Genomic DNA, 26,113 nt, shown 5'->3' on the forward strand with positions numbered 1-26,113 from the left:
AATTCGTATTAAATTTCTAACTACAGAACAAGTTCTATGACAACTGTCCACTTCAGGATGAACAGAAGTAGTAAGCACAGATAAGACAGGTATCAGAGTCATAGTCATATTTATTGGCCAACTTCTTATAAAGGATGTGCTGGACTATGGATTCAAAACTGTGGCATTCAAAACCAGATAAGTTCTTTGTCTTTTTCTTCACTTGTCACTTCTTTTTCATCTGGTAATGTTTATTAGTGTGTGAAATTGTGAGTTACATAATGATTTTGGAGTCCATGTTTAACTATAGGTACCCATTTATCATGATGGATAAGACTGTTTAAAGGTCTGAGGAAGCCAAGGGTATACCATGTCCCAAAGGACTACATGCTGTAAATCACTGTGGTTGTCAAACCAACCACTAGATAAGATTGTGCAAATGTATACATCTTCCCCTCTCTGTGTCAATAGTTCCTTTAGCACTGATGGTTTTAAAACCTGTGAACTATTCAAACTATCATCTACACTCAAAGCTGCCTGGGTCCACTCCAACATTTTCATTAAGCCTAGCAAATGTCTCAAAGACTGAAGAAATGTCACGGTAGCCTACAGTTCGTGTTCAAAATCAAATCAGTGATGTCCCCTGTTCAATTCAGTTCAATTGGACTTATTTGCCTGTAGACAACTGTTGTGTTGTATAAGGCATCGTCATTTGTTACATAATTACACAGTTGGTTACACAAACTATACAAAAGGTAGACACATAATTCTACAGATGATTAACAGCTAAGACCAGGGGGCTGTGAATAATCAGCTGTTAAATGCTGTATTCTCTATGATATTGGTTTCACATTACTAAATTTTGAAACTATGCCATCTGAGTATGCAAGTTGCTTGTTTCCTATTCTGCACAATGTTTTGTATTCAAGAGCCTTAAGTGCAGGGAATCATTTGGTTTCCATTTATTTACTTTACAGATATCTATTTGATGCTTTAGTTTCAAGCAATGGAAAATCCAGGACAGAATGTAACAATATTATGAGACGGAAAGTTGTTGCTCGCCATACTGCAGAGATGCTGAGACGCAGATAAGCACAACAAAAAGGCTGTCACAATACAAGCTTTTGAGCAACAAGGCCTTCATCAAAAATACCCCCCCCCCCCACACACACACAAACAGTGTGGCTTCAGCTGCCAGAGGCTTCAGTCATGTGTGTGTGTGTGTGTGTGTGTGTGTGTGTGTGTTTCTGTTGTCTATTTTTGACAAAGGCCTTGTTGGCCGAAAGCTTATACTGTGACAGTCTTTTTGTTGTGCCTCTCTGAGACTTTGCATCTCCGCTATATGGTGAGTAGCAATTTTCCTTCTCGTAGTACTGATGCTTTATTTTATTTTTTGTTGTATAAGTTTTTGAAGAAGTCTGAAAAGTTTCTTCCATTTATTTTTCCTCATCTTTAATAATAAATACTGTTTATGATATACAATTAATATCTGTGGTCAGAGTGTGATATCTGTGTTGATAATTGTTTTAGTGGTGTTATCAAGCATGTCTTGTGCTAACTCAGATCAACAATGAATCTTGATCAGTTGATCCGTACAAAGGAATGAATGTTTGCAGCATAAGACAAACTTTACTAATCGACAAGCATCACTTCATTGGTCATGCAATAAGTGGCAGATAAGAACGAGAGAACCAATGTGTCAACCTGCCCCACATCATCATAAGTCCAGCACTTTGTAGACTGCTACAGGTTTTCTAAATTCAGCCCAACTCGTTAAGAGTATTTTTAGGGGAAGATGGAAGTAGTAATCTCACTAAATACCTCCTACTCTGTAATGATGACCATTGACTTACATGGAAGTGACTAAGCAGGTTACAGCCTGGAGTTGAAAGATGCAAGAATAGGGTGAAAAGTTGGAGAGTATATTTAGGAGCCAACTATGTATGCTTGGAGAGAAGCAGACAACTGATCTTTTGAACTTGTTGAGTTACATCCAAAAGGAGAGAAGAGTGAAGTTTTTAATGCAATTACATCATTTAAAGTTTTGTTTAGAAAGTAAGTTGTTCTTCATTCATTTCATTTGGGTGATCTAAGGGACAGCTTAATTCAGATCAGATTTGTATCCTCTTGTCTCTATCCTTGCCCAACATTCTTTCATCCTTATACTTTGCACCGTGTCCCGCGTGGTACATAGGTTATTAAATAACAATGTATTCCAAAAATCTGCAGCATAAGCATTTCTTATATATTGCTGAATGAAGAGAGAGACTGAAATTAGATGCTGATGTTTCTAAGCTATGGGAGCATTTTTGGATAATGTTAATTTAGCTCCTCTCAGCTTCACCAAGATAGCATTGACTGTTAAGATAGGTGTGAAGGATGATGTCCATAGCACAAGAATACATCTGCTGGAGGTATTTAGCACTTAGGAGCAGCTGGGTAATGGCAATCTTAACAGATCTATAGCATTTTTTGTTGTTGTAAGGATCCCTATTTAGGGTAACAATAGAAAAGAGTGCTAAACATGGTAACAGGTTATTTTCCTCCTGGAACCAAGGCTATCTATAGCATCCAGGATCACTCAGTCTCACTTTCGTGACTTTTCACAAGCTGTAATGTCCTTGTCACATAATCAGTGTCAGTCACAATGGACCTCATGCAAGGTGCCTTATTGCTGAATGTCTTGTGCTGACAGTACGTGTAGCATACTCAGTGTAGTAATAGCAGCCTATGATGTACATTGTAAAACTTCCTGGCAGATTAAAACTGTGTGCTGGACCGAGACTCAAACTCAGGACCTTTGCCTTAAAGCTGTGAGGATGGGTTGCGAGTTGTGCTTGTGTAGCTCAGATGGTAGAGCACTTGCCTGCGAAAGGCAAAGGTCCCAAGTTGGAGTCCCAGTCCGGCACACAGTTTTAATCTGCCAGTAAGTCTCTTATCAGCACACACTCCACTGCAGAGTGAAAATCTCATTCATGTACATTGTACATTCATTGCTTGTGAGGTGTCAATTACCTTTCTGATTTATGTGACTGGGTAGGCAATTGCCCACTTGCATCTGCAGCTATAAGTTGGGAGGCTGCTGATTGCAAAGTAGATAACACACTTCTGTGTTTGACTGTGGCCTGTCCACTGTCTGCAACTACAAGTCAAGATGCTGCAACCTACACTTTTAGGTAATTTCTCATCATGTTATCCCATGGTTGCTTCTTGTAGCATTTCTTTCTCTTGATTATCACAACCCTATATTGCCTTTCTACAGGTGATATTAACTTTGCTCTGATTTCATAGCAAAATATTTCTCTTGTTAAGAAGATCGTTAGTAACAAAAAATTTCAATTCGTGAGTCAAATTTGGCCTCATCTTGGTGTTATGGCCCTTCCCGTACAACCACCCCACAATTAATCAATTTTTCAACACTGACTGCTTGATTTACACCTGTTAAGTAGGATGGTGTGTGGTGCTTCCAAGCTGCATGGCTGTATCTCTCTCTTTCTGGGTTTTGTTTGTTATTAGAACTGCTGGGCAAGTTATATCACCATGTACTGTTTGAACTATTCTTTTTATTTATACTTAATTGATTGTATTTCATTGGAAATTTTTTCCTTTGGAACGTATGTTAAGCATTATTATGTCTTTTTACAGTTTGTTGGAGCTGAGAAGAGGAATGTAGGGTGAGCACGAAGTCTCACTCTGATTATAAAAATTTATTTCTAAGGAACTATGCTAGCTAAAGCTATGCAGTTTGTTGCAAAATGGCGTCTCATCTCATAAAGTCTTTTAGGATACACTTCCATGGGTCTATGCAAGTTTTTTTTTTTTTTTTCCAAATGGTAGCTTAAGGAGTTAAGTTTTTATGGATATACGTCCACATGTGCACTGACAGAATTAGGTTTCTTCCTCCCCCCCCCCCCTTCCCCTCTCTCATTATAGGCAGTGTAATTTAGAAGTGTTAGTGTCACATTGGCATACCTACAGGAGGAAGTGCATGTGTTTTGTGATTTCATGGCGACTATTACAGTTAAGGGACGTCCCAAAGTGCCCATGGAAGAGATCCACCAGATGGGAAGAGCACTAAGACTGGAAGTGTCAGTGACAAGACAAGAAGTGGCAGACCAGGGATGAGTGATGACACTGTTAATGGTGTGCGTACAGCATTTCACTGCAGTGTGCAGAAATCAGCGTGTCGTGTTTCCAGAGAACAGACATAGCTCAGACCATTTCCTTACATACAAATGTATGCAGGCTTTGCAGCCATATGATAGGCTTCAGGCATGCCAAGTTTGCTAGGAATGTGCTGCAATTAATCAATGCAGATGACTACCATAATAAAGTGACTTTTCACATCTTCAGATATGTAAACAGTCATTATGTCCAGATCTGGTGGTGGGAGAACATACATATAGTGGTATAGCTGATAAGGAACTGTCTGAATGTGAAGGTGTGGTGTGGTTTGATGCTCAACACAGTTATTAGACTGCTCTTTTTCAGTGAGTGTACTATCAGGCAACAGTTCACTGGACATGTTGGGACTTTACACTGCACCTCAGTTACAGGTATTTCACCTACAATGATGTACTGCCACACAGGGAGTTATTTATTCACTAGTTTTGGATGAAATCTATCCAGGCAGAGGGAATGATAGAGCGACCACATTCTCCAGACATAATCCCTCTTGACTTGTTTTGTGGGATTACAATATGGATGAAGTGATTTCTTCACCAATTCCTGTTTAACAAACTCTTACGGCATGAATATAAGATGCTGTAGAGGCAGTGACCAAAGATGTTCTATGGGCAACAAATGTAATATGTGTAAGTGTATTAAAATTTTTTTTGTGTTAAGCTACCATTTGCAACAAACCTTACAGTTGTATCCAGAGCAGTTCCTTAGAAATAATGTTTGTATGCAGGGAAAGGGCTCACCTGTACTACTGTGAAAGGTGTTTTTGTTACGAACACAAGATACGATTAACTGGTAATAACAGTTATGTACTGGTAAAGAAGTTGGCTATATAATTTGGGACTCTTATTTTTTTAATAATGGGGGGGGGGGGGGGGGGGGGGAAGGACAATCACAGAAATAAATAAAATACAAGTAACTTTTTTGAAATATTTATTTTCATTTATAAATATAACAAACATTGGCTCTTTTGTAGACTGAAAGAATTTTCAAGTTTTTAAAAATATTAGTGTACTTAACACAAAAGGTTCTTCTGCACAAAGTCATACTATCTTTCCTTGGTACAAGAACCCAACAAAACAAAGGCCAACACAACACAGTATATAATCAAAATTATAACAAAGCAACCACACTACAGAAAATAAATCTTTTCACAAGTTCAAATAAAAGGCTTCTTGTATACTTATCATTTTCTCCTATTTTTTTCCTTAAAAATGAACAATAATAATTTTTCAGAACTTCTTTCAACAATACACCAAACAACAACAAGACAATATATTCATTTTGGAACACTGTTTAATATTTATGACTCTTGTCTAATTTTATTTTACAATTCACTTATTCGTTGATAAATAATTACATTGCCACTAGTAAATAAAATTCTAGGCACCCTAGTGATATGACTGGACTAAATGCTCCTCACAATGGAAATGTTTCTCTTTTGACTTTGAAGGGGCCATTCTCTCCTAACTTCTTTTACCCCTTTTCAAAACATTGCCATTTTATTATAGCACCATTGTAATATCAGGTGAATTAGTAATTATTTAATTGATATATGAATTAACCAGTGACATAATATTGGAGAAAAAAATCTTTACTTATCATCAGCAATCAATTGAATTAAGTACAATTGCCCTGTTGAAAATTACAACTACTCCTTTGCAAAGCATCAACACAATTTCTCAACCAAAAAGACACATGGATCATCCTGGTTTGGATAAAATTTTAAAGCTTGATAGTGGTCTATCATTCCACAATGTAATATTTGTTTTATTACTGGGGAGAGGGGGGGGGGGGGGGGAGAGAGAGAGAGAGAGAGAGAGAGAGAGACATAGTTAAGAGAAGAAAGTTACTTCATTCACAGCTTTATAAGGTATTTTGGCTGATGAAGTGGATTAGGATCATGAAACTATCCAAAAGAAAAATGAGGATTGTTTTATGCCTTTGGAGATACGATGTTCAACTACGTCACGGAGGAAGGAACAGATTGAACATTGTGTCACTGTTCTTCTAACAAGCAGTGCAAAAGAGTATTTTTTAAATTGCGCGTGTGTGTGTGTGTGTGTGTGTGTGTGTGTGTGTGTGTGTGTGTGTGTGTGTGTGTGTGTGTGTGTGTGTGTGTGGGGGGGGGGGGGGGGGGGTTGTCTCCCCATGGTCTTATGGAAGTAGTAATGTTGTGTAAATGTTTACAGGCTATAAAATAAATTTTGTTCTTATTTAGCAATTTCAAGTATTGTATTTAACTCACCCACAAATTGGTGACCCTGATCTGATGATTTTTGGGGATGAGCACCTACCCTTTTTCAATTTTTCTAGTTCCCTTTTTATGAATACAGTTTGGATTTAAATTCTTTGTTTTCATTGTATATTTTTCTTTTCTTCTTTTATGGTGTTTAGTTTGGATTTCAAACAACAGCCATTTACTCTCCTAGAACACCTTCTGCTGGCTCAAATTTCATGCTGAATGTGTCTATGTGTCTAGCTTCTCTGTATTTGTATGTAACATTTTTGATGTGATGACAGTGTTTTCTTTGATGATGCTCATACCTGATGTATGCTGGAGGTTTGTTTGGGATATGCTGTGGTTTCTGGAAGACTTCACTAATTGCCCAGTAACTATTTTAGTCCCCACCCAAAGCTGTGCTGTGTGGCTTTCGCACTGCGGTCATGCAAGAGATTGCCATGCCAACAGTAAGATGGTTCCTGCAGAGACATTGCGGCTTCCATCAGAGTTTTACGTATCAGCTGACCTGCTTCGCCCTACATCTCACCTCCTCATACAGATGCCAACATTTTACTTCAGGATATGTACACATGCTGCCATGCTATTCTAAGGATCAGCACTGTCCACTGACCACTACAACCTTCTTATACTCCCCCTTTCAAAGTTTGGAAGTGTAATGAATGTACTATTAAGCTAAACTTAAGACAGTGTCATTCAAAAGGATAAATCCACCTTAATTGTAACCCATTGAGGACCTACCAACTTAGTACACAGATCTCCATTACCAGACTGACAAACGAGATCATTAACCCCCAAGTTCAGTGATGCATACTCCAGTGTCATACTAAGAGATCCTGGTATCGTTTCACAAGGACACCCCACAGCACATTCCCAGTTAATAAAAGTGCCAGAACGAGTTCAACATCAGTTTCCCTACATTTCTGGAGCTTTGTTCTACTGCAGGGGGAACTGTGTGGGAATAGAAGTTTGACAAGTGCTTAGAGTGTAGTGTGTACTCTTTGGCTGACAGAGTGGACCGCTGTTTGCACCAAGTGGCATAATATAGTTAGTTTCTTGGTACTTCTGGGATTCGTTCATGTTGTGTGTGGAAATTATTGTGGTATAAATATTTCAAGCTCTAATTTTTTTTCTTATTCAACAATTCTGAGTGTGTGTTATTTGTTACTGTGGTTAACATACCCAAAGTCCCATATTTTCAAAATAGAAAGTGGGTAATTTTTATACTTTTCTTATGATAGCCACTGAGTAGACAATCTATTAAATTTTCTGGGTACATTGCTGACGACACCCACAAACAACAACAATGCTCAACTGAAGTAACAATATTACAAAACTAATTTCTAGACCACTGCTTTAATCTAAAAAAAGAATCACACTGAAACACTGTAACAAAAATCTGTATTTCAAATTATATTATACAATACAGATTTGAATTTTTTGTACTTTATATTACCCATAAAAGTGCAATACTTATTCAGGGAAGAAATGGAACATATGTAATAGTTACCCTGTGGTACTACAAACAACATTAACAAAAATATTTCAATAATTTGGGACAATATAATGACAATTAGTCAATGCAGCAGCACCAAATGGCATAGGTATTCCACATATTGACACTTTACTGCATATATCAGTGGCAAGGAAAAAAGAGTGAAACAGAATCTCATGGAATGCCTGAACTATTACTTCTGTACAATAACTATCTAAATTCTGTGTTACATTTCACAATGGCCACCAGAACCACGAGATGCAGGACATATTCTTGTTTTAATGCAGTCTTTTCAAAGCATCAACTTCATAAAAATACTTACATTTACAGTCTTTAAAGAACCTACTTTGTAATGGAACGGCAACAGAAGATCACATGATTAGATATAGTGTGAAGGTAAAGGGTTAACCATTTTTTTTATAAATGCATTAACTGTAATAATAGGAATGGATTACAGGAGATATTATATTTTAAGTGCGACAGTTCCTCAATATTGTGATATTCAAAGTATTTAACAATACTGAATGAGTTATTTTTTATTGCTCAAGCCAATGAATCTTAAACATGTTATTTGTAACTTGATCTTCATTACTCAGATGGTTTCCTCTCATATTCACACTCTGCTGGTTTAGGTTCCTGAAAGAAATATACAATCAATAATCTAAGTAGCCCAGTTTCATTTACATTGTAGACTATGCTAGCAACGTAAGTTTTCGAAACAAGGGGGATAAAAGAGAATCTGAACACCCTTCAATATTCTTGTGAACGTTTTATGTAATTGTTGGCTGTGTCATTTCAAAAGCTTCATTTTATGCCATTACTGTTTTTGATCTCTCACGTCCGTCCTCAGATGGTTAAATTTTCCAAATACATTAACGTATTCATTAGCAGCATGCTATCTACTCCTGAAGAATATTCCAGTGGATGGTGTTTTGTCTTGCTTTGGTCCTTATGCCTTAGCTGTAACCTATTGCATGAGCTGACAGCATGCAGGTGAGAAATACAGGGAGCAGGAGCAGATGGTATGCCGCTAACGAATACACTAACGTATTTGTAAAATTTAGCCATCTGAGGATGGACATGATAGCCCAAACTGCTAATGGTATGAAATAAAGCTTTTTAAAACTATTTGCAGCTGAAAACTATTTGCAGCTGCTTGCATTTTTTCTGGTTATATTTTATATTTGAAAAATATACACACAAAGGAAGTTCAGACATTGGCTGTAATCCCTTTGTGTCTTAATTCATAGTGGCTGCTGGATCAAAATGGGTGTCAGACATGTGTGAAAGAACAGACACTACATACATATACATAAAAAAATATATTTTTTGCAGCAGCTTGACACATCAGCACATACACTAATGTTAAGTGAAAAGTTTTATTTGGGTGTAAATACTTTTGGAATAAATGACACCATTCATTGAAAAGTGGAAGTGTTGAGCTGTCGATAACCACATGCAGAAGGAGAGAAAACTTGCTAGCTTTCACAATAATCTTTTCCATCTAGAGGAAACACACACACACACACACACACACACACACACACACACGCACACGCAGCCCTACATGGCACTGGCTGGTCACACAATGCGGCAAGGCAGGGAGGGGGGTTGAGGGTGGGGTGGCTAGCAGATTGGCAGGAAGCAGCTGATTTTCGGGTTACGAATATGAGAGGAGAGGTGGCAGTTGCACAGGCCAGCCATGTGATACACAATTGTCAGAACTGACGGGTAGTGGCACACACACTGACAGTAATGTTGGTATGTGAATTTGGGAGGAGGTGCCAGGATGGAGGAAGGGGAAACTGTTGGTTGGAGGGTGGGGACAGTAGATTACTAGAGATTGAGGTGAAGGATCTACATGTTTAAAGAAGCTGGATGGAGGGGAGGATCCAGATGGCTCGAGCTGTAAATCAGCCATTGAAATTGAGCACACTATGCTAACTGCATATTGAGCCATGGAGTGGTCAACGTTGCTCTTGGCAACAGTTTGGCGATGGCCATTCACCCTGCTGGACAACAAAAGAAAGCTGTGAAGTGTTTGCACTAGAATTGGTATATGACATGGCTGCTTCCACATATGGCCTAGTAGGACAAACCTGTCACAGGACTGGAGCAGAAAGTGCAGAGCAGATGGATTGGGGCAGGTCTCACATCTGGGTCTCCCCCAGGGATATGATCCCTTGACTAAGGCCTTGGAATGGGAATGGCATACGGATGGACTATGATGATGATGATAAAGTTTGGTGGCCCCCTCCTCCAGGCTGCTAACCACCTATCCCCAACTCCCAGCTGTCTCTCCTCTAGCTAAAAAAAAAAAAAAAAAAAAAAAATTTAATGTGAAAGCTATCTAATTCTCTCTCTTTCCTGCCAAAGAACCAACACTTCTGCTTTTCAGTGAGTGGTCTCCTTTTATAGAAAAGTAATTTACACACATACGAAAGATGTTCTCCTCAATGTATCGCCAATAAATATGGAAAAAGAAAAAAGTTTCAGTGTGGAAGCTTTTTAAAATACGACTTGCACCAGAATACTGCAAAATTCATCATTGACATTCTAATTTACTATACTTTAGCCTGTTAATATCAATAGGTATTGTGCCATTTAGCAAAGGGTTTGCTCGCACGAGAGAGAGAGAGAGAGAGAGAGAGAGAGAGAGAGAGAGAGAGAGAGAGAGAGAGAGAGAGAGAGAGAGAGAGAGAGAGAGGGGGGGGGGGGGGGGGGGGAGGGAGGGAGGATAAGAAGAAGACAGGATTTCATTTGTATGGTACGATTTCCACATGGGGCATTAAATGCTAGGAACTACTTTCTGATGGAACTGTAGATATCTGTGATGCAGACTGCTTCCATCATGCCTTTGAGACAGTTATCACCTTTCAAATTCTATACAATCAGATGGATGGCAGATGTAATGTAACTAATGTACACTGTCACTTGTCTACTGAGTTCACAAAATTGTCTACTAATGTTCCTAATTCAAAATACTCTAAAGTCAGATCAATAAATTCAATGGCACATAATTTATGTTTCCTCAGAAATGCTAATGTAAATGTTAAGCTTTTAACTTAAGGAAAAGAAGAAAAGTGATTTACAAGTACATCAGTTGGGAGAAGGCAAGTAATTCTAAATATTACCACTAAAAGTTACAATTATGTTAAAGTGAATGACTAACTCAACTAGAAGCAGACCAGATTGTGTCATGAACCTCCCTTCTCATTACTGTTTGTTGCTCTGGCATGATGAGGTGATACAATGGTTAAAGTACTAAATTTTCAATCATGACAAGCAGGTTTCAGATCAATCCCTGTGAAATGATCCCAATTCTGCAGTTTTCCTAAACCATTTCAAGCAGACGGATGGTTTCTTTAACGAAGCCAAGCTTTCCCCAATTAAGCCTAGTGCTCTGTCTCTGCTTGTGTAAACATCAACATGACATTGAACCTGAATCTCCCTAACCCTCTATGAAGGTGTGACATTTTTTCACTTATGAATGGTAAACTGACTTACTCATATAACTTTTCTTTTAAACAGATATTTGCTAGTGATATAAGCATGCAACTGATGATTATACATGTTAGTTGTTCTTGAGCCTTATTATCCACAATTTCATCACATTTCTTTCATTTGTTACTACCTGCCAACTTTTTGTTTTATAGAACTAATTAATTAATCAAACCTGTAGTTGTGAATTTCGACAAAAATCTAGTGTTTGTAAATTCAGACAAAAATGAAAATAAATATGAACACAAACTTTCAATTAGTCCACTTTCCAATGAATGTGTATTTCCTTAATAGATACTGAATCAATGCTTCTAACATCTGTCTAATCAGCCTTTTTTTTTATTTCATTCACTGCCAAGACCTGTCTTTTTTTGTCATATAATTGTGCCAACTGAATACTTTGAGAAAAGGAAACACATGCATACGCGCGCGCCCACCCACATGCGCACGCGCACGCCCACACACACACTCATTCACATAAGCAATCACACTTCACGCACACGTGACTGCCATCACCAGCAAGTTACCGGGAAAAACATTATAGATGTGCAATGGGATTTTTGCAGCATCATTCCACAAAGAAGCTCCACCAAAGCAAATAATACTTCTTTGGCAACAAAAATTGGATCCATTTTCGATGGAAAGAGGACAGGTCCAACCATTAAAACGACAACAAACATGTGCACCAGTGGCGGATTCTGTGAGCAGATTTCCCATAAAATCATTAAGGAAAATATCTGCTAAACTTTGAATGCCAAAAATGACTAAGCTGACACACATGAAAAAAGATCTGGAATTAAAATCTTATAGGCCAACATTCATAAAAGAGTTGAGCGATGAGGACATATGGCGAAGACATGGTGGTTCCTCCAGATTACTTGATGTGTTTGTGACACTCCCACTATGGGCAAAGTTTTCTTCCCAGACGAATGTGCTATTTATTGATCTTGTCAGAATATAAGTATTTTTTTCGGGAGCAGGGAAAACCCATATTATTATGAAGAGTTCGGGAATAATCCCCCATGTTCTGATCTGGGCTGCAATGTCTAGTAGGCTCCTCATAGGGCCGTATTTCTTTGACAGTTCAGTGAATTGACATTCTTACTTGCAACTGTTGCGTGAATGGTTTATTCTAGGGCTTCAGAGACTGCTCATGGAGAGGATCAATGCACCTGCTAGCACTGATCGGGTGCCCTGAAAGGAATCAATATCTGACATCATGTGACAATTGCCAGTGCGGAATAATCAAGCATATTGTCGTGAAACAACGATGCCAGACAATTAATGAAACATTCAAGGAAATCACACTGTCTACACTTCAGAAAATTTCACACAGAACCTGGCACCATATTATTTTGTGCTGCAACAATGATGATGCCTATACTGATGTTCCAGATCACCACACAAACTGAAATATAAAGTATCAATGTTTGCCACACATGATATGTTCAAAATAAATAAATACATGCCATGTCCCCCCCCCCCCCCCCCCCCCCAAAAAAAAAAAAAAAAGTGGGGTTGACAGGACTTTTGGACCAGACTTTCTGAACCGTTCCCGTAAAGAGAGAATTTTTTTTGGAAATCAACCAACCACAGTGTCACAGTCAAAGAGTAATTCAGATATCTTCTCATGTTTTGCTGAAAAGCAAAAACAGTGGCGCTCCTGCACAGCATTGTGGCAAATGAATGGCAGAACAGCTCTGAGGAATGGAAGCAACAAATGAAGACTGATATTGTCTCAAATACATCCTACATTAGAAGTGACCACCATTAATGGCACATCTTTTGTAAGCACATACATTTGCAGCATTTTTCTCATGTCTTGTGTCAGACCTCACAAGCAACATTTTCTGGTGGAATACAAAACTGCTTATTTGTTGCTACTGTGTTGATAAATCTAGTCATAGTGTAAGGACACGGTTGAATATCTACAATAATATGCTACATGCACCATTTCTTAGTAATGTGAGTAAATTAGCTTGTTTTCAGCCGAGGCAATAAATGCATAACTATTCATCACACACACACACACACACACACACACACACACACACACACACACACTTCATACAAAAATGGGAAAGAATATATGAACAATAACTTCAAATTTCTTAGCAATATAAACAGTAAACATCTAGACTTATTTATTAATTCTTTATTATTCTGAGATTAAAACCGTGTGCGGACCAGTTCTCAAAACCCAGTATTTGCCTTCCGCGTTATTTTACTTACCGGATAGAGGTTGCAAACTTCTCCAAACAGATTCTTTAAGATGGCAGCCTGGTTACCCTGATTCTGTAAAAGACCAACAAAAAATTAGCAAAAAGAGAAAAGAAAATCGATAATATTGATACGCTGTACCCTCTGCTGAACACTGTAATGTGGCTTTTGCACAATAGCACAGTGTAGCTGTGACTCTCATATTATGCTTTCAGGACAATGGTATGGAGATGGCATATACCAACTCTGCACACCAGCCGCCTTCATACTGAAGGTGCCACTGGTGCATAACCAGGGGCTGCTCCAGTGGGCAATACCTCTGGCTCACAATGCGTAACTCAAGGAGACTGTATTGCCTGACCACCTGTGATTAACTGCCAACTACCATCACATCAACCTGTTTACTTTTCACTTGATCACTGCTCAAAAACTTAGTTATGACTGTAGTGCTCATTTGTTTGATTTTGTTTTTCCTCCGATGTTGAATTATTTGTTATAGACATGAAGTTCTTCTTTTGTATGTTCTTGTACCCGCTAACAAATACCATACAGTGATTCTTTTTGTACACTCCTGGAAATTGAAATAAGAACACCGTGAATTCATTGTCCCAGGAAGGGGAAACTTTATTGACACATTCCTGGGGTCAGATACATCACATGATCACACTGACAGAACCACAGGCACATAGACACAGGCAACAGAGCATGCACAATGTCGGCACTAGTACAGTGTATATCCACCTTTCGCAGCAATGCAGGCTGCTATTCTCCCATGGAGACGATCGTAGAGATGCTGGATGTAGTCCTGTGGAACGGCTTGCCATGCCATTTCCACCTGGCGCCTCAGTTGGACCAGTGTTCGTGCTGGACATGCAGACCGCGTGAGACGACACTTCATCCAGTCCCAAACATGCTCAATGGGGGACAGATCCGGAGATCTTGCTGGCCAGGGTAGTTGACTTACACCTTCTAGAGCACATTGGGTGGCACGGGATACATGCAGACGTGCATTGTCCTGTTGGAACAGCAAGTTCCCTTGCCGGTCTAGGAATGGCAGAATGATGGGTTCGATGACGGTTTGGATGTACCGTGCACTATTCAGTGTCCCCTTGACGATCACCAGAGGTGTAAGGCCAGTGTAGGAGATCGCTCCCCACACCATGATGCCGGGTGTTGGCCCTGTGTGCCTCAGTTGTATGCAGTCCTGATTGTGGCGCTCACCTGCATGGCGCCAAACACGCATACGACCATCATTGGCACCAAGGCAGAAGCGACTCTCATCGCTGAAGACGACACGTCTCCATTCGTCCCTTCATTCACGCCTGTCGCGACACCACTGGAGGCGGGCTGTACGATGTTGGGGTGTGAGCAGAAGACGGCCTAATGGTGTGCGGGACCGTAGCCCAGCTTCATGGAGACGGTTGCGAATGGTCCTCGCCAATACCCCAGGAGCAACAGTGTCCCTAATTTGCTGGGAAGTGGCGGTGCGGTTCCCTACGGCACTGCGTAGGATCCTACGGTCTTGGCGTACATCCATGCGTCGCTGCGGTCCGGTCCCAGGTCGACGGGCACGTGCACCTTCCGCCGACCACTGGCGACAACATCGATGTACTGTGGAGACCTCACGCCCCACGTGTTGAGCAATTTGGCGGTACGTCCACCCGGCCTCCCGCATGCCCACTATACGCCCTCGCTCAAAGTCCGTCAACTGCACATACGGTTCACGTCCACGCTATCGCGGCATGCTACCAGTGTTAAAGACTGCGATCGAGCTCCGTATGCCACGGCAAACTGGCTGACACTGACGGCGGCGGTGCACAAATGCTGCGCAGCTAGCGCCATTCGACGGCCAACACCGCGGTTCCTGGTGTGTCCGCTGTGCCATGCGTGTGATCATTGCTTGTACAGCCCTCTTGCAGTGTCCGGAGCAAGTATGGTGGGTCTGACACACCGGTGTCAATGTGTTCTTTTTTCCATTTCCAGGAGTGTATTTTAGGTAACCATGGTAGCAAAGACAATTGCAACAAAGAGATACCTTTTCAAGTATTCTGTCGACTGCAACTGCAGCAAAGCCAGAAATTATAGAGGCAGCAAAACCAGCAATTGGTAAAATACCTGCTCACATTACTGCAATGGCTGAACATTGGGAATTAACCTCCAGAAATGCTAAAATTCCCAGCATTTGATGCACAGATGACAGTCTCCTCTGAACATCAATTTTACATTTTCAGGCAACTCATCTCTCAAATTATTAGCTTAAGTATGTTTGTCATATTCTAATCCACATATTTACAAGTTGAGTCAGAAAAAACATTTTGTATAAGTTCCTCGACAGCAATATTACTAGTTTTAGGCACAATTACATCCAACTTTTGCTTCAGAAACAAAAGCAAAACAATGGAAAATCTAGGATGGAATAATGACAATACTGGCAATCTGACCCTGGCAGCCAGAGACAATGGTCACGTGTGTACTAGCTGCATTTGCACGAATGTGTGTGTCTTTTCTATTTCAGAAGAAGGCCTTCTGGCCACAAGCTTATGTCTTTTTGTTGTGCCTGTCTGCGACTCAACATGTGTGCTACATAGTTTTCATCTACATCTACATTCATACTCCGCAAGCCACCCAACGGTGTGTGGCGGAGGGCACTTGATGTGCCACTGTCATTACCTCCCTTTTCTGTTCCAGTCGCGTATGGTTCGCGGGAAGAACGACTGTCTGAAAGCCTCCGTGCGTGCTCGAATCTCTCTAATTTTACATTCGTGATCTTCACGGGAGTAGTATACTTGATACCTCATGCAGAAACGCACCCTCTCGAAACCTGGCAAGCAAGCTACACCGCGATGCAGAAACTTACCTTTTTGATAGAACTCAGTGATATCCCATTTAAAAAGATATTAGTAATTAGTAATAAATCCTCATAGAGGCAATTACACTGGTGCCCAAAATTAAAACAACAAACCGCTATTTCCCCATTTTGTGTCTAATTCATGATGTAATCATACAAACTGCCAACAGAGGTCCGTACGATCATGTTCTGCACAGAAGACGGCATTCCAGTCAACAGACAACCACAACAACAATATCAGGGCACCTATCAAACAAGGTAATTTTTGTGGGTAGTACCTCTTCCAAAATTGCTGTGTACACAGTCACAGATGGTGCAGAGAAGATGCCTACTATTCACTCTGTGGTAGAGCGCCATACGAAGAATGAAAGCAGGACTATCACAAATTTAGTGGCCCGATGGCTTAATGTGAATTGGTCTGTTGTTTCTCATATGTGGTGATGGTTTATAGAGATCGAAACTGTATCCCAAAGAACAGAGCAGTGTCAATCATTTGTGGCATCAGAAAGAGAGGACTGTTATTTGACTGTAAGGGCATGACAGTACTGCCTCAGTACTGCACAGCAACTGGCATCTGATCCTGCAACATCCACTGGATGTGTTGTATTGAGGCAAACGATGTACAGAGAGCTTTGGCAGAGTGGCCTTTATTGTTAGAGAACTGCTGTTTGTGTACCTCTGAAGTATCTTTGCAGAAGGGAACTTTAGAGTGGAGTCATCAGCATGCTACCTGGGTGGTCGAACAGTGGGCCAATGTTCGTTTCACAGACAAGTCCCGAATTGGTCTGGAGAGTGAACCTCAATGGATTGGCATCTGAAGGGAACATGGAACTCTATTTCAGGACCCAAACACTGTAGAAAGAGACTGATACTGAGGGGGATCCCCAATGGTGTGGGCTGGGATTATGTTTACCACATGGATACCTCTTCATGAAATTGTATGGGTCAATTGGCAAGGTTTAACTGCTTTCAGGTATCGTGGCAAGATCTTGGGACTTCATGTGTGGTTGTTGCGAGGTGCTGTGGGCCCAGACTTTGTATTGATGGATGATAATACTCTATTTCATAGAGCATGAGTGGTTGATGCTCTTGGAAATGGAAGATAGTGCACCCATGGCGTGCAGCCTGCTTGCTCTCCCAGTTTGAAACCCATAGAGTATGTCTGAGATGCATGGGGATAGGGGTTGCATAACGTCAGCTTCCACCAACCACTCTCCCAAACTTGCGAGCAGCTCTGCAGGGGGAATGGATGTTGTTGCCTCAACATGAGACTGATTACATTATCCTCAGCATGCTCTATCATTCTCATGTGTGCATTGTTGCCAGAGGTGGTCACACACCATACTGAGCACCTTAACCAGTTCTCAGAATGTGTGTACAAAACTGTTAAATTGGAAAAACCGAAGAACATTTTTGTCTACCATTATGCAGTTGTTTACATTCTGTATTCTTTACATTGTTTCTACTTTACTGTTTTGTGGCAAAAGAAACCCGACCTTGGAAAATTTCCATTTGTTGCTTTAATCTTGGCCACCAGTGTAGATAATAATTTATACAAAACGAAGATATAAACAGTAAAATTCTTAGTGTTGACTTAGATCTCATAAACCAGGTACCCACTATCAATCTAAATGTAAGGATCATCAGACGTCATATACTGACATTTTTATTTGGGATGTTGTGGTTTGCCTAGTCCTAGATTATGGGCGTCAGATTTAAAATTCCCTAAACCAATTCAGAAGAAGCATTACTGAGAGTAACAGCTCACAAAGTGTATAAAAAACATCAAGACTGTACTGCCTAATAATGAGAGTGCACGGTTTATTTTAACTGAAATCTTATGTATCTATTCAGTTCATGTTTGATCATTGCTCACACTCGATATTATCTGATTGTTGTTAAGTTTGTTTCAGATGGAATATTCCAGAATTTGAAACACGAACAGCTGCTAGCATGAGTTTCTTAGAAATAGATACCTTAGGGGTTGCGAAGCAAGTCAAATCGCTTGATACAGCCAAGTCTTCAGGTCCAGATTGTATACCGATTAGGTTCCTTTCAGATTACGCCGATACAATAGCTCCCTACTTAGCACTCATATACAACCGCTCACTCACCGATAGATCTGTACCTACAGATTGGAAAATTGCGCAGGTCGCACCAGTGTTCAAGAAGGGTAGTAGGAGTAATCCATTTAACTACAGACCTATATCATTGACGTCGGTTTGCAGTAGGGTTTTGGAGCATATACTGTATTCAAACATTATGAATCACCTCGAAGAGAACGATCTATTGACACGTAATCAGCATGGTTTCAGAAAACATCGCTCTTGTGCAACGCAGCTAGCTCTTTATTCGCATGAAGTAATGGCCACTATCGACAGGGGATCTCAAGTTGATTCAGTATTTATAGATTTCCGGAAAGCTTTTGACACCGTTCCTCACAAGCGACTTCTAATCAAGCTGCGAACCTATGGGGTATCGTCTCAGTTGTGCGACTGGATTTGTGATTTCTTGTCGGGAAGGTTGCAGTTCGTAGTAATAGACGGAAAATCATCGAGTAAAACTGAAGTGATATCAGGTGTTCACCAGGGAAGCGTCCTGGGACCTCTGCTGTTCCTGATCTATATAAATGACCTGGGTGACGATCTGAGCAGTTCTCTTAGGTTGTTCGCAGATGATGCTGTAATTTACCGTCTAGTAAGGTCATCCGAAGACCAGTATCAGTTGCAAAGTGATTTAGAAAAGATTGCTGTATGGTGTGTCAGGTGGCAGTTGACGCTAAATAACGAAAGTGTGAGATGATCCACATGAGTTCCAAAAGAAATCCGTTGGAATTCGATTACTCGATAAATAGTACAATTCTCAAGGCTGTCAATTCAACTAAGTACCTGAATATTAAAATTACGAACAACTTCAGTTGGAAAGACCACATAGATAATATTATGGGGAAGGCGAGCCAAAGGTTGGGTTTCATTGGCAGGACACTTAGAAGATGTAACAAGTCCACTAAAGAGACAGCTTACACTGCATTCGTTCGTCCTCTGTTAGAATATTGCTCCGCGGTGTGGGATCCTTACCAGGTGGGATTGACGGAGGACATCGAAAGGGTGCAAAAAATGGCAGCTTGTTTTGTATTATCACATAATAGGAGAGAGAATGTGGCAGATATGATATGCGAATTGGGATGGGAGTCATTACAGCATAGACGTTTTTTGTCGCGGCGAGACCTTTTTACGAAATTTCAGTCACCAACTTTCTCTTCCGAATGCGAAAATATTTTGTTGAGCCCAACCTAGATAGGTAGGAATGATCATCAAAATAAAATACGAGAAATCAGAGCTCGAAGAGAAAGGTTTAGGTGTTCGTTTTTCCCGCGCGCTGTTAGGGAGTGGAATGGCAGAGAGATAGTATGATTGTGGTTCGATGAACCCTCTGCCAAGCACTTAAATGTGAATTGCAGAGTAGTTATGTAGATGTAGATTATTGCTGTGGATATGGACTTCTCTGGTCACATAATGATTAAGTTCTTATTTTATTCAAACACATTTACGCCTTTAAAGCCTGTTCAATCTGGACAATAAAATACACACTGACACAGCTCAAACATGACAAAGCAGGAGTAAGCAATAATACTTTGTAGGCCTAGCAATATTCTCTTTATACACCTTAACGAAATACAGGGTTTGATAATCACAGGGATGATGCCATCACTGTGATAACATTCAAATGAGTAAACAATGCACTCTTCTTATAATCAAATGCCATATTACACATTAGACGTAAAAACTACAAAAAATATTCAAAGTTAAATAATATAGGGAATGCCATCTGTACTGATTCACATCAACTTTTACACTTGCATTCTGTAAATTCACTGACAGCTCTAAATGTTGCCAAAAATACTTCTGCACTTAGTCCAGTTGCTATCACACTTTTCATATATGTAGAAGCCTCTTTCTGTTACATCTGGTGAAGTCATGACATGGAAGCACCCAACTTCATATGGTCAGACACTATAATCCTTTTATAAATGTTTGCCAAACCCTTGAGAACAAAATTACACACATGGAAGACAACCCTAAAGCGAGTATTTTGAGATAAGGAAACAATGGAAATGAGTACTTCATAGGGTGTCTCAAAAACAACACACTGTTTACAGTTCGCAACTGGCTATCGAAAATGGAGGATTATGCATTACAGGAAAAGGCAAACATGCATTTACTGCATGATGTAAAAGGAAATTAAGTTACAGGCAAAAGTTTCGCAGCAGATTGCACTCTCACTGACAGAAATTTATAATTGTAAATAGAAACTTGGGAGAGACGAGATCGTTTAAGCTACAAAGAACTAGTCAAAATTCTCAACAAAGACTTGTTTGCACATTATCATTTAAAGAGAGAGTATTGGCTTGTGAGTGAAGATTCGTCAGTAGGCACCTGTCAACTTTCCATGAAATGCACACTTTGAAGAATACAGTGTGGACAGTACTCGTTGAACAGCAATTGCACCTCAGTCAAAAGCAACATGTGCAAGTAATACACCCAGATGACACCCACATGAAAGCCAGAGTTAAATTTTTTTAATAGGCTAACCAGCACAGTGTTCCAGTGTTGAAGATACTACAGCTTGTATCGTTCACAGCTGAACTATATTTCAATTGTGATGATATTTTCACTGGGTGCAATAGTCCTAGCTGGAGTGAAGGAGATTCACACCCGCATTCATATCAGATCACCAACAATGATTCTCTACGAAGATGTGAGCTGAAATTATGCCAAATTAACTAAGACGACTTAATTTGAATGTGCATGTTTTCTCGTGCAGAGTTGAGACAAGCTGTCACAGTGAGTACATTATCTCTCATTGCCTGTAAGATGTTATGTTTTCAACATAACAGAGCAACATCCAACCTTGATATTACTGTCCAAGAGCACTGAAACAACAGGCATACTCATCGCTAGAATATGAAGGGGTCTTGTCACATAGCCAATGTGTTTGTCAGATCTCTTTCTTGTGGACTCCTTTCCTCCGGGGTGATGAAATTTTTGCTGTATGAAACGCCAGTAGGAACTGGTTGGCAAGGTCCTAGCAACACAGCAAAATATTCAACATTATAATGTGTACAGTACAACTGCCACTCATCACTTTGAACAACTGCTATGATCTCGAACTGTCGTAAAGTATTTATTGTTTGAGTCAATAAGAAATAGAATACTCATGCCTGACTATTCCGTATCTCAAAATACTGTTTAGAATCCTCTACCACCTGTGTAATAAGTTTGCACCACCACTTATAACACATATTCCAGTAACATATTACTTAATCACTTACACTGCATCATTAATATACCACTTGAGTTATTTTAATGCAATCAAAAATTATATCTATTTTTTTTAATATTTAAAAAATTCATTTATATAAGGACAGTAACCAATTATTATGAATTACAATAAACAACTTGAAAACTGACTCATTTCAGGTCATTATGATGCATCAGACAAATATAACACTAACTATCTGAGTACAGAGCATGGTAAACTGATTACTATGTATTTATGTGGCTTCAAACAACTCTGTACAGTGCAACCTAAAGCTATCCTAAACTAGGAAATAAATGTCATTCTTGTGTTACTTACTCCATTCAGTGTTATTGTTGGTATAAACGATACACTCGGATTCAAGGCATAGGTAGCATCACCATTTGCTTTTAGCAGCTCATTTCCTTCCCTTGCTCTTGAACACTGCAAAATTGGGTCCCAAGCAATACCGAGCTTGGTGGCACACTTAAAAAAAATGGAAAGCCAGTTACACATGTTAGAAAACATAATGGATATGACAATTTACAAGTATAACAAAAACTCTCATTACATAACAGGAAAGAAGGGAATTGATCTAACAGGAGTAAACATAGACACCACATCTGTAAAAATACACGAGAAATCTCCAAAATGCGCACAATAAAAGTTTTTGTGTAATAGAGCAATCAATTTTCATTGTCTATCTACTTCCAAAGCGTATGTTCCTATTTCAATTACCATGGTAATCCCATTTCAAAGTAGGCTTTGTAACAGAGAGTCAAAGTTCTTTAACAGGTTCTAAAATTAATTCATAAATCATATCACACAGTTTTCAGTAATGTCTCCTAGTTTTCAGAAGATTTCTTTTTTTTTTGTCAGTCTCCCTCTAAGAAAACAGTATACAAAAAAGACAATCAGTAAACATGAACACAATTCTATAATGGACCTAACCTGACATTATTTTCTTGGGGAAAAAAGGAGTGCTAATGAAAGATAAGTTTGTAAACATGCATCTCTTATATGCCGAAACTTCACAACCACGTTTAAATGTTTTCACAATTTGTGTAGCCATCCCCACATCTGAACATCAGTCTTTGTAATTGAAATCAAACAATGGAAAATCCAGGATGGAATGTAACAATATTATGAGAAGGAAAGTCGCTACTCACCATATAGAGGAGATGGTGAGTCGCAAATGGGCACAACAAGAAGAAAAAAAAATGGTGAAAATATTTTTTTTGTGCCTATCTGTGACTCAGCATCTCTGTTATGGTGAGTAGTGACTTTCCTTCCCATAATATAATCTCTATAATTGCATACTTCCATACATTCCCAATTAATCTGATTTGTATCTGGAGCTCCTCTTTCAATATCTTGATATTTCACAGACAGTGTGAACCAAGGGGGTACTTGTGAATGAAGAAGATGTGTTTTAAAGACACTAATAGTGCATCCAAATGGATTACTTTAAATGATACAATCTTTATTGCTACAAACAGGCAGCTGCTTAGGGAGTTAGCCTGAAGTTTGACAGGAGTCTCGGTTTTTGCAGTGTATGTTAAACAAAGTTAATCAATGTTAATCAATAAAAAAAAATTTCTTTGTACATCCACATGTAAATTGGATGATGATGGGGCATCGGCTGATATAATTTTTATTAAAAATTAAACTCCTCCCGCTGTACTTCAGATTTCATATTTATTTGGCGACTAGTTTCGACGTTGTGTCAATGCCATCTTCAGGCCCGCACAGTTTGATGATATCAATTGTGTATGGCCGAGTACTAGAATTCCGTGGTGAGACCAATACATGCTCCATACAAATGGTATTATCAGAGCGTATGGGTCTGAAGGTGGCGTTGATGCAACATCAAATTAGTAGCCAAATAAATATAAAATCTTAAGTACAGCTGGAGGAGTTTCATTTTTAATAAAAAAAATAAAAACGTTGTATTCAGAAAAAGGCAAGATAAACTGTGTACAGAAGTAAAACAAATGTATTGTGTTCTGTTATCAAATGAAAATTTGGAGCCATGGTTCAAAGCAAATAAACTTTTGAAAATTCATTTTAAAATTCTGATATTGTAATTTCAATTACAAATGTCATGTTGTTTCAATGAAATATATGTAAATGTTGTAAAATCTAATTTAGGCATGAAAGTGTATCAGCACAAGGTGACCTTCAGGGGAAACTCTTGACTTGTTAAGTGGGTAGTTTGTGCATGCACCTCTTCCTCAGTAGGTAATATGCACCAGCATGCCTTGCCGCAGTGGTGTACTTTTCTCACACGTTAAAGTTTCCCTTCATGTTTTCATTTTTCAGTTTAAGATAATATTGGATGGGAATGTATAAGATATGTTGCAGAAGTTAACAAAAATTTACTGTGACAATATATCACATAGTTTTCAGTGTGAAACATTTTAAAGCAAGGTGCTGCATGCAACGAAACTTCGCACTGTGCGCCATTACAAAAGATCACTTACTAATCGTGCCGTGACTACAAATGAAAAAGGCACATTTTTGTGGCTGCTTCACTGGACACATACTGTTGATGTGTGCTTGAGTGGGAAATGTTATAACAAGCCCAGAATACATCGTGTCGCCTGAAGAGAGCTGCTATTATTGGAAGATGGTCAACTAATAGCACTGTTTCAATGGCAGATCAATAACTCATCATTCCCACTAGCTACAAGCCAGAAACGAAATGTGTAGATATACCCGTCCAACCCTATATGAATTAGCAGAGAATGGACGGATATATCTTTCACACCCACTTAAAGGGTTAAGATGTGGGTATTGTTGCTCAGAAAAACAAAAATTCAAGTGCAGGGGACAGAGTATGCACCAGTGTAATCAACAGTGCACATAATTTTTTTCATATACAGTGACTATAGTTAGTTCTGGAAAATTAGATATTTTCCAAATGTTGCAAGGTAAAAAGAATCCACTGCTCAGAAGGTGATCAACAGAAATTATGGAAAGTTACTTCCCAATCTCTCTCCTTAAAGTTTGCTCCAAAGTAACTGAAAAGCATAAGCCTCTTGTACCACCATCAACTGATACAAATCATTGGCACTGTTTTTCATCATTACTAATTTTAATCACTCATAATAATGATGAATAGTAACTGGTAAAATAAGGTTTTCATATCAGTTGACGATACTGTATGCTTATTATATTAGTATCTGAAAAGATTGCTACAAAACAAAGTAAATATTCCTCACAGTACAGATTTTTTTAAGTAGGTTAGCTTTCAGAAAGGGAACCACTATCAATATAAGTAGCAAATTTTCCGAAGAAGAGAATATTCTCATTAGATACAGCAATTTTTGCAACCTAACGAAAGCCTTCTCATCAGTGAATCATTCATTACTTCACTACAAATACACAGAATAAGAAATAGTGCACTTCAGAGAACACTTGAGATTTGAGAACAAGAAATAAAGAGCAATTGTAACATCAACTGTATAAAATTATTATTTTTTAATTTGGTAAAACTATTCAGTGTGTCTTGCTGTATTTGATACTATATCAATGCCCGTTGTTACATTGAAAGCAATGTGAAATTTCTTTTTTGTTTTGTATGATACCCAACTCACAATTGAAAACAGTCTCCCAGACCAGCTCCGGTCGAATGAAAAACAGTTAACAAAATCTTTTAGTCTAATTTCATCAAAATGAGCTAAAACTGACTTTATCAAATATTAAAACCAATAATTATCAGAAATGACAAACGTAAATATAACAACTAATGATGAGGAGGCCAATGAAACACGTCATTTGGAGTTTTCTGCTCCAAATTTTAATAGGAAAGGAAGAGGTGTGAAACTATTTTTCAAATACCGTAAATCATATAGTGTACATCTATTTTCATTGAATTAAAGCAGCACAATTTCAGTGTCTGAATAAGAAAATGACACATTTATCTGCAGATTTTTCTGACTATAATGGGCACTACAGTAGTTGTGATGCACATAATATAGTAAAAAAACTTTTCAGGTATTGCCATCACATTTTTTTTTACGGATACTATGTTTCATTGTCAATCTGCAATGTCTCCTTTAGACCATTTTCAAAATGTGTACAGACCTCCAATGTGTCAGTCTGCATTTGTCTGTAGTCAAGTTTCAGTCTGCGCATAGTAAGATTATCATATTCCTGTACATAGCCATGAAGATAAATGAATAGACACTTGTCAAGTATCAGAGATATGTGAGAATAAGATTAACGTACCAAGACCAAAGGAACTTCATATTGTCAATTGTAAGCAACATCCAGAATCAAGTTAAGTAAGGCTTATGATGGTTATTATTTTAATAAATGTGTGTGAAAATTAATCAAGTTCTGT

The 26,113-nt window shown here is 39.0% G+C and overlaps 1 protein-coding gene across 2 annotated transcripts in view; it reads right to left on the reverse strand.

Moving 5' to 3' along the window:
* Positions 1-5,077: 5,077 nt before the first annotated feature.
* LOC126268069 (gamma-interferon-inducible lysosomal thiol reductase-like) overlaps positions 5,078-26,113 on the reverse strand; it is a 181,974-nt gene continuing 160,938 nt past the window's right edge. For both annotated transcript variants that reach the window (XM_049973504.1, XM_049973503.1), the window contains 3 exons: positions 22,105-22,251; positions 13,632-13,694; positions 5,078-8,534 (listed from right to left, as the gene is read on the reverse strand). In XM_049973504.1, coding sequence (XP_049829461.1) covers positions 8,487-8,534; positions 13,632-13,694; positions 22,105-22,251 — 258 coding nt within the window. In that variant the 3' untranslated portion in view covers positions 5,078-8,486. The remainder of the gene's footprint in view (positions 8,535-13,631; positions 13,695-22,104; positions 22,252-26,113) is intronic.

Source organism: Schistocerca gregaria, chromosome 4 (genome assembly GCF_023897955.1).
Source record: "Schistocerca gregaria isolate iqSchGreg1 chromosome 4, iqSchGreg1.2, whole genome shotgun sequence".
NCBI lineage: Eukaryota > Metazoa > Arthropoda > Insecta > Orthoptera > Acrididae > Schistocerca > Schistocerca gregaria.